Genomic DNA, 12,818 nt, shown 5'->3' with positions numbered 1-12,818 from the left:
CCGAATGCAAAAAGTTTGATGTGGGATAGGCTGCCAACTGCCTGAAAGGATAGGGATTGAAATGAAGTAGCCCCAAGATTGGAGACAACTACAGCTAAGTATGAGCAGAAGACAAAATGCCCCACAGCTGCAGCATGAAATTTGCATTGATTGCCCTTCGTAAATGGTCCAAATTATTAGATGATTGATGCAAGACTGGTAGGGTTTTTTGGTCCTTAAATGTTTTTTTTTTTTTCTCAAATATGACAATGAGATTGTTGTTGAGGCAGTAACATCACTTCTGTCTAATTCCAAAGATAAGCCATACGGAAGCTGTCCTTCTTGGCCCCGTGGATTTTTTTATCACATTTTAATATTATATCAGTTTTTTTAGGAAAAATCATAGCGAGATTTTTTTAAAAATTTAACATTATTATAAATACTTTTTTGTTGTTTCGTACTTGCTAATATCCCTCTTATTATAAGAGCTGTCCAAGAACTAGCATAATTCGTTAATTTTTGTTAGAGTGCGTTTTCATCAGTTTTTTATTGTGAACTTATTAAAATACCCTTATGTATCATGAATTATAATTTTACGTACTTTAAAATTTTCTAAAAAGATTTTATGAACTAAGTGGGCAGGTTCTTTTACAAATTTTTAATTTTTTTAATAAAAATATATAATAAAGGCGAAGCAGACAGATTCCAAACCTCTGTCAAGGATTAAATATTTCCATCAAACACCATAGGGTATTAGTAATTTTAAAAAAATAAGAAAAATATTTATAATTATAGCAAATCTTATGTGAGCTCATTATAATTACCATTCTTTAAATTAAAATATAATTATAATTTAAAAATAAAACGACAAATAATACACGCGTAAATTTGATATTAATATGTAATTCCAACATCTAACGGAATATTCTTGAGGGTTCCTTGGACCCTCCCACTTGGTGTGGGGAAACTAACGTTAGGCTTTTGAGTTTTGGAATTTGGAGAAAAAGAGGTCCTATTCCCTTGTGATGTATGTGGATGTTAGTTCTTGTTTCTTTGATGCTTCTAGAGATATTTATGTGGACAGGGTCGATGGGTGATTAAGAAGGCTTCTGGCCTATGTTCGTTGTATTTGGAGGGGACATCATCTTAAAATCGGATCAATTGATCGAGCCTACATCGTAATTTTTGGTAGTGGGAGTTTGCTTTCGAGCAATCATTGCTTAAAAAAGAAAACGAAGAAGAAGAAGAAAGAAAAGGACAAAATATTTTAAATAATATAAGATATTTTAAATAAATTTAGTTCGAACGCTACATGGATTATACTTCGACGTCATTATTTGTTGTCGGGTCGTTGTTGTAGATTGGGCCACGCCCAGCTCAATTTTTCTTTATCCGAAAGCCCAAATTCTAACATCATGAAAAGTTAGGCCCAATTTGAGCGGCCCATATAATATTAACGGGCTATAGGCCCATATGAAGAACTGAAGAAAGTAATACTAAATTGGGCCAGGCCCATGTGTAAAGTCAACCGAAGGAGTCAAATTATTGACTCTCCATTATTGTTGTTTGATGAGTAGCACAATAAAGATTGAAGAGTTTGATCCTTAAAAACCTTACAAAGAATCTCATATATCATTAACAAAAATATTAATAATAATGTCTTAGTTGTCATTAATAATATATTGAGCCACAATAAATTTTATTTTAAATTAATAATAATATCTAAATTTAATAATAATATAGCGTGCAATGTAATTAGTATCACATTGCATGATATATTATCAGCACTAATTTTATATGAATTTCATAATTTTATTTGTAAAAATACACTTTGCTATAGAGAGGACGTATTTAAACGTGTAATTCAACCAAACTTCTCGTTTATAACCAATAGAACACGCGTATCAACGTCAAATAATAATAAAAATTCTGTTTAACAATTATTTTTATTAATAGTTAATGGCATCACAAATATATGACAGGGTTTTCAATTTGTTATAATAAAAAGATCCCAGAACGGTCACTAGAAAAATAAAATAAATCACTCCGATTTGAAAATTCATAATAAACCAATACTAATTGTTATGGTTAAATAAAATCGAAGCAAAACTTAAGTTTCGACCAAAGTTAGTCAATATTGACCATTTTACCTATAACCAAAATATTTGTTGTAACTTTTAGTTGTAGCTAATGCTTTGATCTCGTTCGGAGAAATAAGGGTCAATAATTATTGTGCAGTCGTAGTTAATTAATATTTGTCATAATTTTTTACTTTTTAACTATAATAATAAACATAACAAAATAATATATTTTTTCTAGTGGGTTCCGCAGGACAAATGGACATTTTATTCCATAGAAAGATTAAAATACAACCCTTCATTGTGAGGAATGTGAATAATATTTTTCTTATCTTTTCTCATAAAAAGGGATAATTTTTTATTTACATCATAAACATGCATTCAATAGAAATGTCGGTATCATTTACACAAATTATTTAATTTTTTTTTTTTGAAAAATTGCACATACACCCTTCAGAAAATGTTAATATCATTATGTAAACTATCCTTATTTTTTCATTATCACGAGTGATTTCTATAATTATATAAAAAATAAAAGTGATTTGTGTAAACATGTCATTTGTCACACGACGTGTTGAGAATTGTCCCTTATAAAAATCTTAAAAATAAAGGTAAATTACAATGGACTTCCTTAAAGTTTATCGTAATTATAAATATTTTCTTATTATTTAACAAATTATAAATACCTCCCCATGATTAATAATTATCTAATAAATGCTCCTTATATAGAAAGTATTTGTTAAATGACTGTTAATTTTTATAAAATATTTATAATTTTTCATAGAATGAAAAAATATTTATATCTATCATAATTTACCCTAATATAATAACAACATAAATACAAAGACAAAAACAAAACACAACAAACAACGGTGTCCAAAAGTGTTAGATTTTGGTCTGACAGCTGATACTTAGAAACAGCAACGTTAAAATCTCAGGGGTCACACGTGCGATCTGAATACTCCTTCTCGCGCCCCCCCCCCCCCCGGCTGAGCCCTTCGATCTCGGACACGTGTCACGGGCCAACAATGGAATATGCATCCTAAGTCCCAACTGCCGTCGCTGCGGCTTGCTTATCTTTTTCTTTACTTCTCTTTCTACTGCCGTGTTGAGAGAGTTTAGATTTGCCCACGGCTACAAATTGACTAACTGTAGATCTTCTCCCACGACTTCGTTTTTACCGTCGGTTCTGAGTATCAAGATTGGTTTAAATGTGTAATTATATGTATGTGTTGATTTTGTGAGTGTGGGAGAAGGGGTTGATGGCAAAGGGATTTCTGTAGTTGTTGAAAGATCGAGGGGGAAAGAAGAGGAGGGTGGGTGATGGGCTTCTCCTCCTCTTCCCGCTTTCTCTCTCTAGAATGAATTTTTTGCTTCTCTCTTTAGAGATTTAATGGGATTTTGGGGTTGATCTTGTGAGAAAGAGAGATGTATGTATGATAGTTTTATTTGTTTCTGAATTTGGACTAGCCCTTTTGTTCGTTTTTTAATAAAAAACAGTTTATTTAACTATTTGGAGAAGGAGAGAGATGGGGGCCTGTGTGTCTCGGCCGGAGAATTGTGTGGGGGGTAAGTTTGGGGGTTCAAGGAAAAAGAGGAACAGAAAGAGAAGGCAGGCTTTGAAGAGGAGGTTCCCTTCTCATTTGTCAGATCGATCTTCGGATAGAGCTGAAAAGCTTTCGGCTTTGCCTGTTGATCGTCCCTTCAGCAATCCCACTTTTCATGGTTCACTTTTCTCCCTCTCTCTATTTGTTTTTGTGTGTTTGGTGGCATTTCTGTGTATCTGCTGGTGAGAATAGTTCTTGATCCATTACAGTATTATTGGTTCTTGAATGTGTGAAGTACTGATAATTTGACTGAAATATGTGAATTGAAGAAGAGGGAGCTAAATTCTTGAATCCCTGAAATGAACTCTGAGGGCAGAATGGAACTGGTTTTCTATTAACTGTTGAGTTTCTCAAGAAATGCTGATAAGATGCTGAAGAAGATTGTATTAGGAATTGTGAAAAAGAACAAAGGAGTAAAGTTGAGAAAGTTCACATGGTTGGCTTATTACTTTCTATTACTTGACACTGTAAATCTAGTTTGGGTACATTGAGGCTGCTCAAACGGTAGTTGGACTATTGCCACCTTTATTAAGCTGGACACTCCTGAATTCAAACATGAGCTCCGTCATTTAATTACTCATCTTTCTTGGCTTTCTGGGTAAATTTTGGTTGTAAATCTAAGGATTGGAGTACATTGCTGTTTACCAATTCCAATGAGCATGTTAGCTGGCTTTTATGCATGTTTGTTGGTAAAGACATCATCTTCATTTGCACTTCGAATGGTAGTTAATGTTGCTTTTCTGTTAGATTAAGATGAGCAAAGTAGCTTCGTACGATTGGATGTTGTTTTAGTTCTTTGGTTTTGGAATTGGGATTGCTAATGAGCAATTGAACCTCCTCTGAAATAGGGAAGTATGAGCATAGTCTGCGTAGAAATCTTTGTCTGTCAGTGCCCTTTGATTTATGGTTTAAAGCTGTTGAAGGAGTTCTTCAGTTTTGGAAGGATGTACCATTTATCTGAGTAGACTTATTACTTCACATGTTTGCAATGCCAGGAAGTGTTGAAGAAGCATGGTTTGATTCTGCTGCTGTACTTGAATCTGACTGGAGCGATGAAGATTTTCAAAGCCTTCCTGATGGTATATTGGAAACTTATCTTTCTCTTCTAACTACATTCGATTTTCCATTCTCATGTCAAACTAATAATGCTTTATTGCTGTAGACGTGCTCTCTGTTAGTGGATTTGATGGAACATCCATGCCCAGAATCGTTTCTGCAGCAGATAATTTCCATACTGATGGTAGTTGCCGCATCCAACCTGTCCCTGATCCCATGGACTCATCAACTGGCAATTCTGAACCTATTCTTGGAAGTGAAACGGCAAGAAGTTCAGTTACTCAAAGTGTTTCCAATGTCAGAGTGAAAGCGGACGGCCCTTTGGGTGACGTACAGCCTGTATTCCTTGATGAAATCTCAGGCCCATCTGGAGAAAATTCCGCTGGAGACGACAGTTTATTGGATAATTGCGGAATCCTTCCAAATAACTGTTTGCCTTGTCTAGCTTCTACCATTTCCCATGTTGAAAAGAGAAGATCCCTTAGCTCTAGCCCTCCAAGTACAAGGAAAAAGACTGCCTTGAAACTCTCCTTCAAATGGAAGGATGAACATCCTATTGCTACTTTATGTGAGTAAACCTAAATACTATGATGTTATTTGATATTGTTTGAATTTTGATCCCCGGAATTGTCTGTATGTTCGCCATGTTCGTCACATGACTAATTCTGTTTCCTGTTGAAATGGTTGCCATCTTTCTCAGTTCTCTTTTTATCATCCTTTGTTAGTGGATTAGTGTAAAGGCTCAACTCAACAAATTCAGTTCTTAAATCTGTTTTGCATTCATCCCATTGCTTTCACCATTTCCTGTTGGCATCTCACTGGAAATCATACTGCTCAAGCCTGTGAAGAACTACTTAAAGATAGACGTTTCTCTGACGTATTTGCAGATCTGTTTTTCTTGCTATTTTTACTACTACATTTAGTTCTTTGGAGATGATGCTAACAAGTAGTCCGATTCTGTGACGGCCATGCTGCATCTTCTGCCTGTCACTAATTCATGGATTTTGTTCAGATATACACACTTCAACCTGGATATTTCATTATATGCATGACACTTCATGTAATGTTTCTCCTGTTTGTGCTGCAGTTTCTTCCAAGGCGCTGCTGCAAAGACCTTTAGCCGGTTCCCAAGTGCCGTTTTGCCCCTTGGGGAAGAGAATGCCCGATAGTTGGTCAGACATTGATCCAGGGACTTTCAAGGTTAGGGGAGCAAATTATTTCAGGTAAAATAACTGTACTCATCCTCTATATATGTCTAGTATCGGCTTTTTATTTATTTTTATTTTTTATCTTTTCCCGGGGGTGGGGGGTGTGCTGCCTCGAGCTCGGCATTCGTCCTCATACTGCACATTTTGTGGGCAGGGATAAAAGGAAGGATCATGCTCCCAATTGTGCCGCATATAAACCTTTTGGACTTGATGTATTTTTATCTCAGAGGAAAATTGATCATATTGCTCGATTTGTGGAACTCCCTGTTATTACTTCATCTGGGAAACTGCCACCCATTCTTGTTGTAAATGTTCAGGTACTGAACTCATCAAGTACAACACTATTGGAGCTTTCGTTTCCTTATATTACAGAGAATTGGTATGTCATGCATCATTTATTTACATGGTATACTATAAGATTTGTATTAGGGAAAGCATAAATTAGCAACCATTACACCTAATAACCAGTAAACACACTAGTGTAGAGATAGCTGAATATTAGGCCTTTTCACATCTCCGGAATAAATAGACGATAATATGGTCATGTAGTCTCTGAAGCCTTTTCTTTCACTTGTCCGGAACAATTTTATATCCTGTAAGGAAATGATGTTTATACCCTTTAATGTAAGGACATGTTGTATTTTTAATGTCCTCGCATTTGGCTTATATTTTTCTCATTATAGCAGTACGTGCTCGTTTTTCTGGTTTGCAGATGCCATTATATCCTGCAGCAATATTTCAGGGCGAGACAGATGGGGAAGGATTAAGCTTTGTTTTGTACTTTAAGCTCTCTGAGAGCTTTGCCAAGGAACTTTCAGCCTCTTTTCAAGAAAATATTCGGGTGAGTCAATCGATCAATTTGATGTCAACGTTTATGCAAATTTTATGAAACACAGATAACTGTTTGCTTTACTCTCAATGTAACACCTGATCAATCTTGTAGATGATCAAGAATTACAAGAGAAAATTGCGACAATGCTTTTTTCCCTTATAGTGCACTTCTTTTCGACGTTTTTATCGAGTAAATGTGTTTTGACATATTACAGAAACTGATTGATGATGAAGTAGAAAAAGTTAAAGGTTTTCCAGTAGACACGGTCGCGCCGTTCAGGGAAAGGTTAAAGATACTGGGTCGTGTAGCAAATGTCGAGGACCTGCCTCTGAGTGCTGCAGAGAGGAAGCTCATGCATGCCTACAATGAAAAACCCGTTCTGTCCCGTCCTCAACATGAATTTTACTCGGTAAGTTAAGTTTGGTCCTCGCAGCTCTTGAACAAGTGGATTTTTAATCTGTCAGCATTAGTTCTTACTTGATTTTTGGGAAACCACTCTTATCCGCTTGTCTAACCTTCTCTAGTATAACTTGAATTATATGAACTAGAGATTGTAACATTAACACCCTGGGAGATTTGAGAATATGGAAAAAAAAGGGGGGGAGGGTTAATTACACCCCCGTCCCCTGTTGAGCATTTTCCGTCAAGTTTGACTGACAGCTGTTAGTCAGAGGGGATATATGTAATTTCGATAGTGAGAGGGGAATATCTGGAAATACCAATAGTAGTAGGGGGATGGTGCAATAAACCCTATTTTATATTACGAATTAATGATCCCTATATACTGAAAGGCCAAGATAGATCATTAATATAAATTATGCCTGTAAGTGGTGTTCTGTAATTTTCATATCGAAGGTTCTTTTTTTGTTCCTACTGCGTTCAGATATTGAAGGGCAACTATACAATTATGCTATGAACCATGCTTGCAAGTTATGCTAATCAGTAGTCCAGGCAAAACATTCTAGAAGAGTTACTTGATTAGTGTTTGACGGATAAAAAGTTTAAATTTGATCAGTTGACTATTAATCACCATAGAAGAAAATTTCTGTCACATTCAATGTTACTATCCTCCATCCTTAAGAATTTGTTCTCTTATACTTTGCAGGGCGAAAATTATTTTGAAATAGATTTGGACATGCACAGATTCAGCTACATTTCAAGAAAGGGGTTTGAAACATTCTTGGACAGGCTAAAGCTGTGTGTCCTGGATTTTGGGTTAACAATTCAGGCAAGTACAACTGTTCTCCCTATTTCCATTACTTGTTCCTCAGCTACAACATGTTAATGTGTGCTTCTTTCGATTATTGCCAGGGTACCAAAGCTGAAGAGTTGCCTGAGCAGATCTTGTGCTGTATGCGGCTAAACGAAATTGATTATGTGAATTATCAACAACTTGGGTTTTTTGAGGAAACCCTTGAATAGTTATAATACTCAAAAGTGTAATTCATAGATCGTAACAAACAAGTCTTGTTCTTTGCTTCCAAGATCCCATGTTCGAAAAGTCGCGCAAATAAATTGCCATTCTTCAGTTTCAGATTGAGAAAAAGCGCTAGAAACAGCAAATGGGAGATTAACATCAGTGGTTTGTGGAAGTTATGAGAGGATAAAGTGAAGGAAAATTGATTCACTGTTGTGAGCACATCCTTCTCAATCACAGTGGTGGGAGATGACAACATAATGTGTTGAATAAGCATGTAGACATTAAGGTTTAGATACCATGAAAACTTTGTTCTTACATTCTCAAGGTAATGAGAACTGAACATGATCTGGTTTTCCACATCTGAATAGAGCAGCTAATCCGAGGACTCAATAATTGTTCATCGAAACAAGAATAAAGAAAAAAAAACTTTGCTGGATAAGAATCTTCTAAAGACTACTCGATAAAGAATGGGTCAGATTGGATCATTCCTCAAAAACATAGCTAAAGGACTTGATAGACTCATTTGTCAGAACCAGACTAATAAATTATTTGTGGACCAGATCCCATGAAAACATCTTTAAGGAATGGGCAAAGCGGCTCATTCTCAAGAACAACGCTAAAGAACCTGAGAAGACCACTTGGATCTAGAACTTAGATGTTGATGCTCGTGATTCTCTATAGCTAATGGGGATGTTTATCGCAACTTTGTGATGATACTATGTACTTCCGTGAGAATGGACAGAAGACACAGATTTTGCTGTTGGACTGCTCCCGTCACGATCTCCTTCGAAACTGGGTGGGCCAGTAAGCATTTTTATCGCTATTTGAGCAACATCAGCGAACCATTCATCCTCCGGCAGCACGCTGCAAAGGTTGACAAAGATTTAGTATTATAGCATCTTAGGACAAAGATATTGGCTGAATAGATTTAACAGACTAGGCAGAAAGCCAGTTGCATAGTGCTCCACCTGAATGGATCAATTCCATTTGCCTGAACTGCTTCAATAGCTCTACTGATAACGTTCTTCATCACTTGATGCAGATTCCGTGACAAGTAACGCCCTTGAGATGAAAACAGTATCACAAACTCCATGTCCAAATAGAACTGCACAGAGTATCAGATTTTTACATCTCTGTTGAGTGTGAAAAATCTTGATTTAAGACATTGTATCTCAGTGCTTGCAGAATAATGTTGTCAGTAACTTCGGAAACGGGAAGAGAACAAAACCTGTTGAAGCCCAAGTGGTCCTAGACTCCTCTGTCCAGCTTCCAGCTCCTCCCAGAAGTTTTGATCTTCAGAAAACCACAGGATGACAGTCTCTGTGAGTCTCATTAACAGAACAGTTCCGAACCTCTCTCTTCCTACGAAAACATCTGATGCTATGCTTGCTAACCGCGTCAATTTTACAAATAGTTCCTAAGTATTGTACAATTTAATGAGTATTAGACAACAATTTTGCTATATGTTGTGTATCTTCACAATTCAAACTAGTTTGTGAAAATATACTCTCAACTCATCTGTTACCTGATAAATAGGAGACGGGAACCATTCAGGCTGCGCTGTGCTTTCATCCATACTCAAGTAGATATCAGCACTTAGACGGACACCTCCATCATCGGTGAATATGAGCTCAAGGGCATGTTGGCGGCAGAAGCTATCTCTCAGTTGGTCAACAAAGCGTTGGAGCCTTCGCTTCAGTTCTCTTTGCTCAGGAGGACGCTTCTCTGAAGCCCTCCGGGACTGATCACCACTTCTGGTGTTGGAGCAGAACTTGATCGTTCCACGTGGAAGAAGCTCATCAGCTAACAACACTGCGTTAGCCAGCAAAGATAACTGTTGAGTTTCAGTCTCTGCCAAATTAACTATTCTTCTCCCAGTTCCCTCCAAGTTTTCAGTCTCCGCAGAACTAGGAAACGCGTTTATCATCAAGTTAACGAATGAGTTAAACGAGTGCAACACGCCTTCCAAAGCTTGCTCAGATAGCTGCAAGATTTCAAGAGAGCCAATATCCTCGCAAAGCTCCTGGATCAAAATTCAAAACTTTGACAAGTTACATTCTCAGAAGTATGACATGAATTCATAATGAATATCCCGTATGAAGAAAATGTTTTCAAAGATTCACCTGAATCATTGTATTGAATCTATGAGCACTGCTCGAAAGCTTTTGCTGGAATCCAACACTACTACCGGCAGAACCACCCCAGGAACGGCCAGCAACAGGTGGATAAGTGAGTGACCAATTATCGGAAGCAGCAATTGCTGCTGTACATAGCTCAATTCTTTTTAAGTTGGCAGTAAGGGCCTGTTCCAGGTAAGGCTTGAAGATTTTCAAGAGCGTGGGACAAAGGGCCAATCCACGGTCTTCTAGCAACAAGCAGTGCTCCAAGCTTATATGAACAGATTCAGCAACTATCCTTAGGCATCCTGATGCTGCTGGGGCGGCTACAACATTTTTCTTGACAAGCTGAGCAAAAGCATGTGTCTGATTGACGGCCCAAGTTACAAGCTCGGATGTAAAAGCTGGCTCATCACTGAATATAGCTAAAGAATCGTTTGCTGCCTGAGCGATTGTTGAGAAAACTAGACGTGATAGCGCGGTTATGTATGCTGTTCCATGAGATGACGGGTTGAGAGACTGCATGTTTCTGTGCAATTTTTGCTCATGACACTTGAGCAGTACTGTATGTGCTCGGGGGCCATCTCCGAGTTGCTTCATAGCTTGCACTGATGAACGGAGTTCAAAGCCGTTTATTGAGGGTTGGCAGGTTGACTCTGCTAATTGATCTGCTAATTTCTGCCTGTTTTCCATGATAGAGTTTCCCAATGACAAAAACGCTGAGGGAGTCATTGACCCACTCTCCCTAGCCTCCTCTGCTACATTTTCACCTTCGTCTAGTGCAGCTAAAGCTTCTTCGACTCGTCTCTCAGCCAGCAGGACTTCAAGGTCCTCCAAATATTGTGACAACCACTTATCAGTTTTTGTAGGCTCTCTATCTTCAAAATGGACAGCATCCTCCCCATAATCAGTTCTGTCGTTCAAGGACTCAACTCGAACTCCATCAGCTATGCTGTGAATGATATTTGCACGCGAAGATAGAAGATTTTTCAAGGAAACAAGCTCCCCTTCCAGATCAGAAATTTCCCTTGACGTTCTGAAATGTACAGACAAATAAGACAGCTCTTGTCAACGTGATCAAACTATAAACACACTGCAAAATCTGCGTAATCTAGATCAGTGGTGATGTAAAGAATCCAGACAACATTTTTCTGAATCTAAAATGGTTAACATTTTCGGTCTGTTATACCTTAAACCACTATCTTTCCACTGATTTCTTTTATTCTACTCGATGTTCTGCTAATTCCTTTGATTAGAAACTGCTATAGTCCGCGATACGGTAAATGCTTAAAGGGCTTGTCCAAGACAATCAGCATGACACTCCAAATAGCAAGAACAGAGAACAGGAAAGTTAACAGGGACCCTTAGCTTTACAATTGACTTGTACCACCACTCACCTTATAAATGATGCATAATTGGCGTAAACACTTTTCCGCATCTCTTCGGCAGACGCCTTCTTCAAGCTCACAAGGTGCATGCAGAGGTGCCTAATTTCCTGCCAAAAATGTGCAAATTCAACAACTTTTCGCGTAAACGCTTTATGCCTTATCACATAAACATTAAACTCCCTAGTTATGATTCTATCAGAAGGAGACATATTCTCATTAGGATCATCTTCCACAAAATCAACATTTTATCAATAATTTCTGTAACCATCACATAGTTCTCAACCTCTACTAACAGTAAAAGTCCACTCTGTTTAACTTAACTATATATATATTTCTTTTCGTCTTACAATTTGGATGAGTTGAAATCTCCTGAAATCATCAAAAGAGAACTTATGTCTATTACAAATTAAGGAATCAGTCCTATGCATGGATCACAAAAACGCGTACACTACACGCCGAATTATCATTCTCTTTCAATCATGCCAAGCCCAAAAAACAGGCACACACGCAGAGAGGGAGAAGGACATGTGAGAATCGGACCTTTTCGCTCAGGTTGCTGCAGTGGGTGGTGACATAGGATTCGGGGTCGTAATTCGTGGATTTGAAGACTTTGAGCCTGTCGCTGAGCGGCACATCTCTGTCGAAATCCAGCGAGCCCCCTAAACTCGAGAACGAACTCATTGTCCCTTAGTTTCGATCTAGCTAGCTTTCCTCGTATTATCAAACTACTATTCTGCAATGAAATTCACGCGTCAGATGATCAAAACCAAGGCGGACAGACAAGACTATTCAACAAAGGTGACGTTGAGAGAAAATGGGAGGGAGTGAGAGATCGATGGGGATGAGGAGCTATGCACGTGATCGATTTTATCATATCAGTGCTGCAGCTGATTCCGAAACGCGACGGTGATGGATGCAGTAATACAGTCGGTGATGAATCCCGCAGACGACAACGTCAATCTAACACATGATTTCCCTTTGTGTTACTGATGATCCTGAAATCCGACAAGACGTTATCTAATTTGATTATGTTCATCCACATGCAAATTACGATTACATCTTATTCCATCCACGAGAGTTTATCGTAAATGAGCAAATTATTCTTATTATAAAAATAATAATAATATATCTTC

At 37.6% G+C, this 12,818-nt stretch overlaps 2 protein-coding genes across 3 annotated transcripts; one reads left to right on the top strand and one right to left on the bottom strand.

Annotated features, from left to right (window-relative positions):
- The first annotated feature begins 3,101 nt into the window (after positions 1-3,101).
- On the top strand, positions 3,102-8,294 carry LOC105168175 (uncharacterized). The gene is made up of 9 exons (XM_011088132.3): positions 3,102-3,782; positions 4,660-4,743; positions 4,827-5,288; positions 5,808-5,943; positions 6,083-6,245; positions 6,641-6,769; positions 6,975-7,169; positions 7,866-7,988; positions 8,072-8,294. Exons 1-9 carry the CDS (start codon positions 3,587-3,589, stop codon positions 8,180-8,182), a joined length of 1,599 nt encoding a protein of 532 aa, XP_011086434.1. The 5' UTR covers positions 3,102-3,586; the 3' UTR covers positions 8,183-8,294.
- Positions 8,295-8,447: 153 nt separating this feature from the next.
- LOC105168176 (exocyst complex component EXO84A) lies at positions 8,448-12,699 on the bottom strand. Of its 2 annotated transcripts, XM_011088134.3 has the most exons (8): positions 12,543-12,699; positions 12,226-12,418; positions 11,695-11,792; positions 10,304-11,333; positions 9,706-10,203; positions 9,409-9,597; positions 9,149-9,285; positions 8,448-9,044 (listed from the first exon to the last, which is right to left on the bottom strand). In XM_011088134.3, the coding sequence occupies exons 2-8, from the start codon at positions 12,364-12,366 to the stop codon at positions 8,897-8,899; spliced, it is 2,241 nt and encodes a 746-aa protein (XP_011086436.1). In that variant the 5' UTR covers positions 12,367-12,418; positions 12,543-12,699; the 3' UTR covers positions 8,448-8,896. The 2 variants fall into 2 exon arrangements, with proteins under 2 accessions (XP_011086436.1, XP_088739896.1); XM_088883770.1 differs by having other exon boundaries at positions 12,226-12,699.
- Between the last annotated feature and the right edge of the window lie 119 nt (positions 12,700-12,818).

The sequence above is a fragment of the Sesamum indicum genome, linkage group LG8 (genome assembly GCF_026168435.1).
Source record: "Sesamum indicum cultivar Baizhima isolate 11 linkage group LG8, ASM2616843v1, whole genome shotgun sequence".
Lineage (NCBI taxonomy): Eukaryota > Viridiplantae > Streptophyta > Magnoliopsida > Lamiales > Pedaliaceae > Sesamum > Sesamum indicum.
Note: the sequence above shows the minus strand (reverse complement) of the source record. Positions and strands in the feature narration are given on the sequence as shown.

What these genes read in the sequence shown, in the direction of transcription:
- LOC105168175 (XM_011088132.3), top strand. Translation starts at nt 3,587, where the DNA reads ATGGGGGCCTGTGTGTCTCGGCCGGAGAATTGTGTGGGGGGTAAGTTT. An exon ending in CTCAACATGAATTTTACTCG is followed by an intron (nt 7,170 to 7,865) that starts GTAAGTTAAGTT and finishes TATACTTTGCAG; the next exon opens with GGCGAAAATTATTTTGAAAT. An exon ending in ATTTTGGGTTAACAATTCAG is followed by an intron (nt 7,989 to 8,071) that starts GCAAGTACAACT and finishes GATTATTGCCAG; the next exon opens with GGTACCAAAGCTGAAGAGTT.
- LOC105168176 (XM_088883770.1), bottom strand. Translation starts at nt 12,366, where the DNA reads ATGAGTTCGTTCTCGAGTTTAGGGGGCTCGCTGGATTTCGACAGAGAT. An exon ending in TCCCGTCTCCTATTTATCAG is followed by an intron (nt 9,598 to 9,705) that starts GTAACAGATGAG and finishes TACAATACTTAG; the next exon opens with GAACTATTTGTAAAATTGAC. An exon ending in GACCACTTGGGCTTCAACAG is followed by an intron (nt 9,286 to 9,408) that starts GTTTTGTTCTCT and finishes TACTCTGTGCAG; the next exon opens with TTCTATTTGGACATGGAGTT.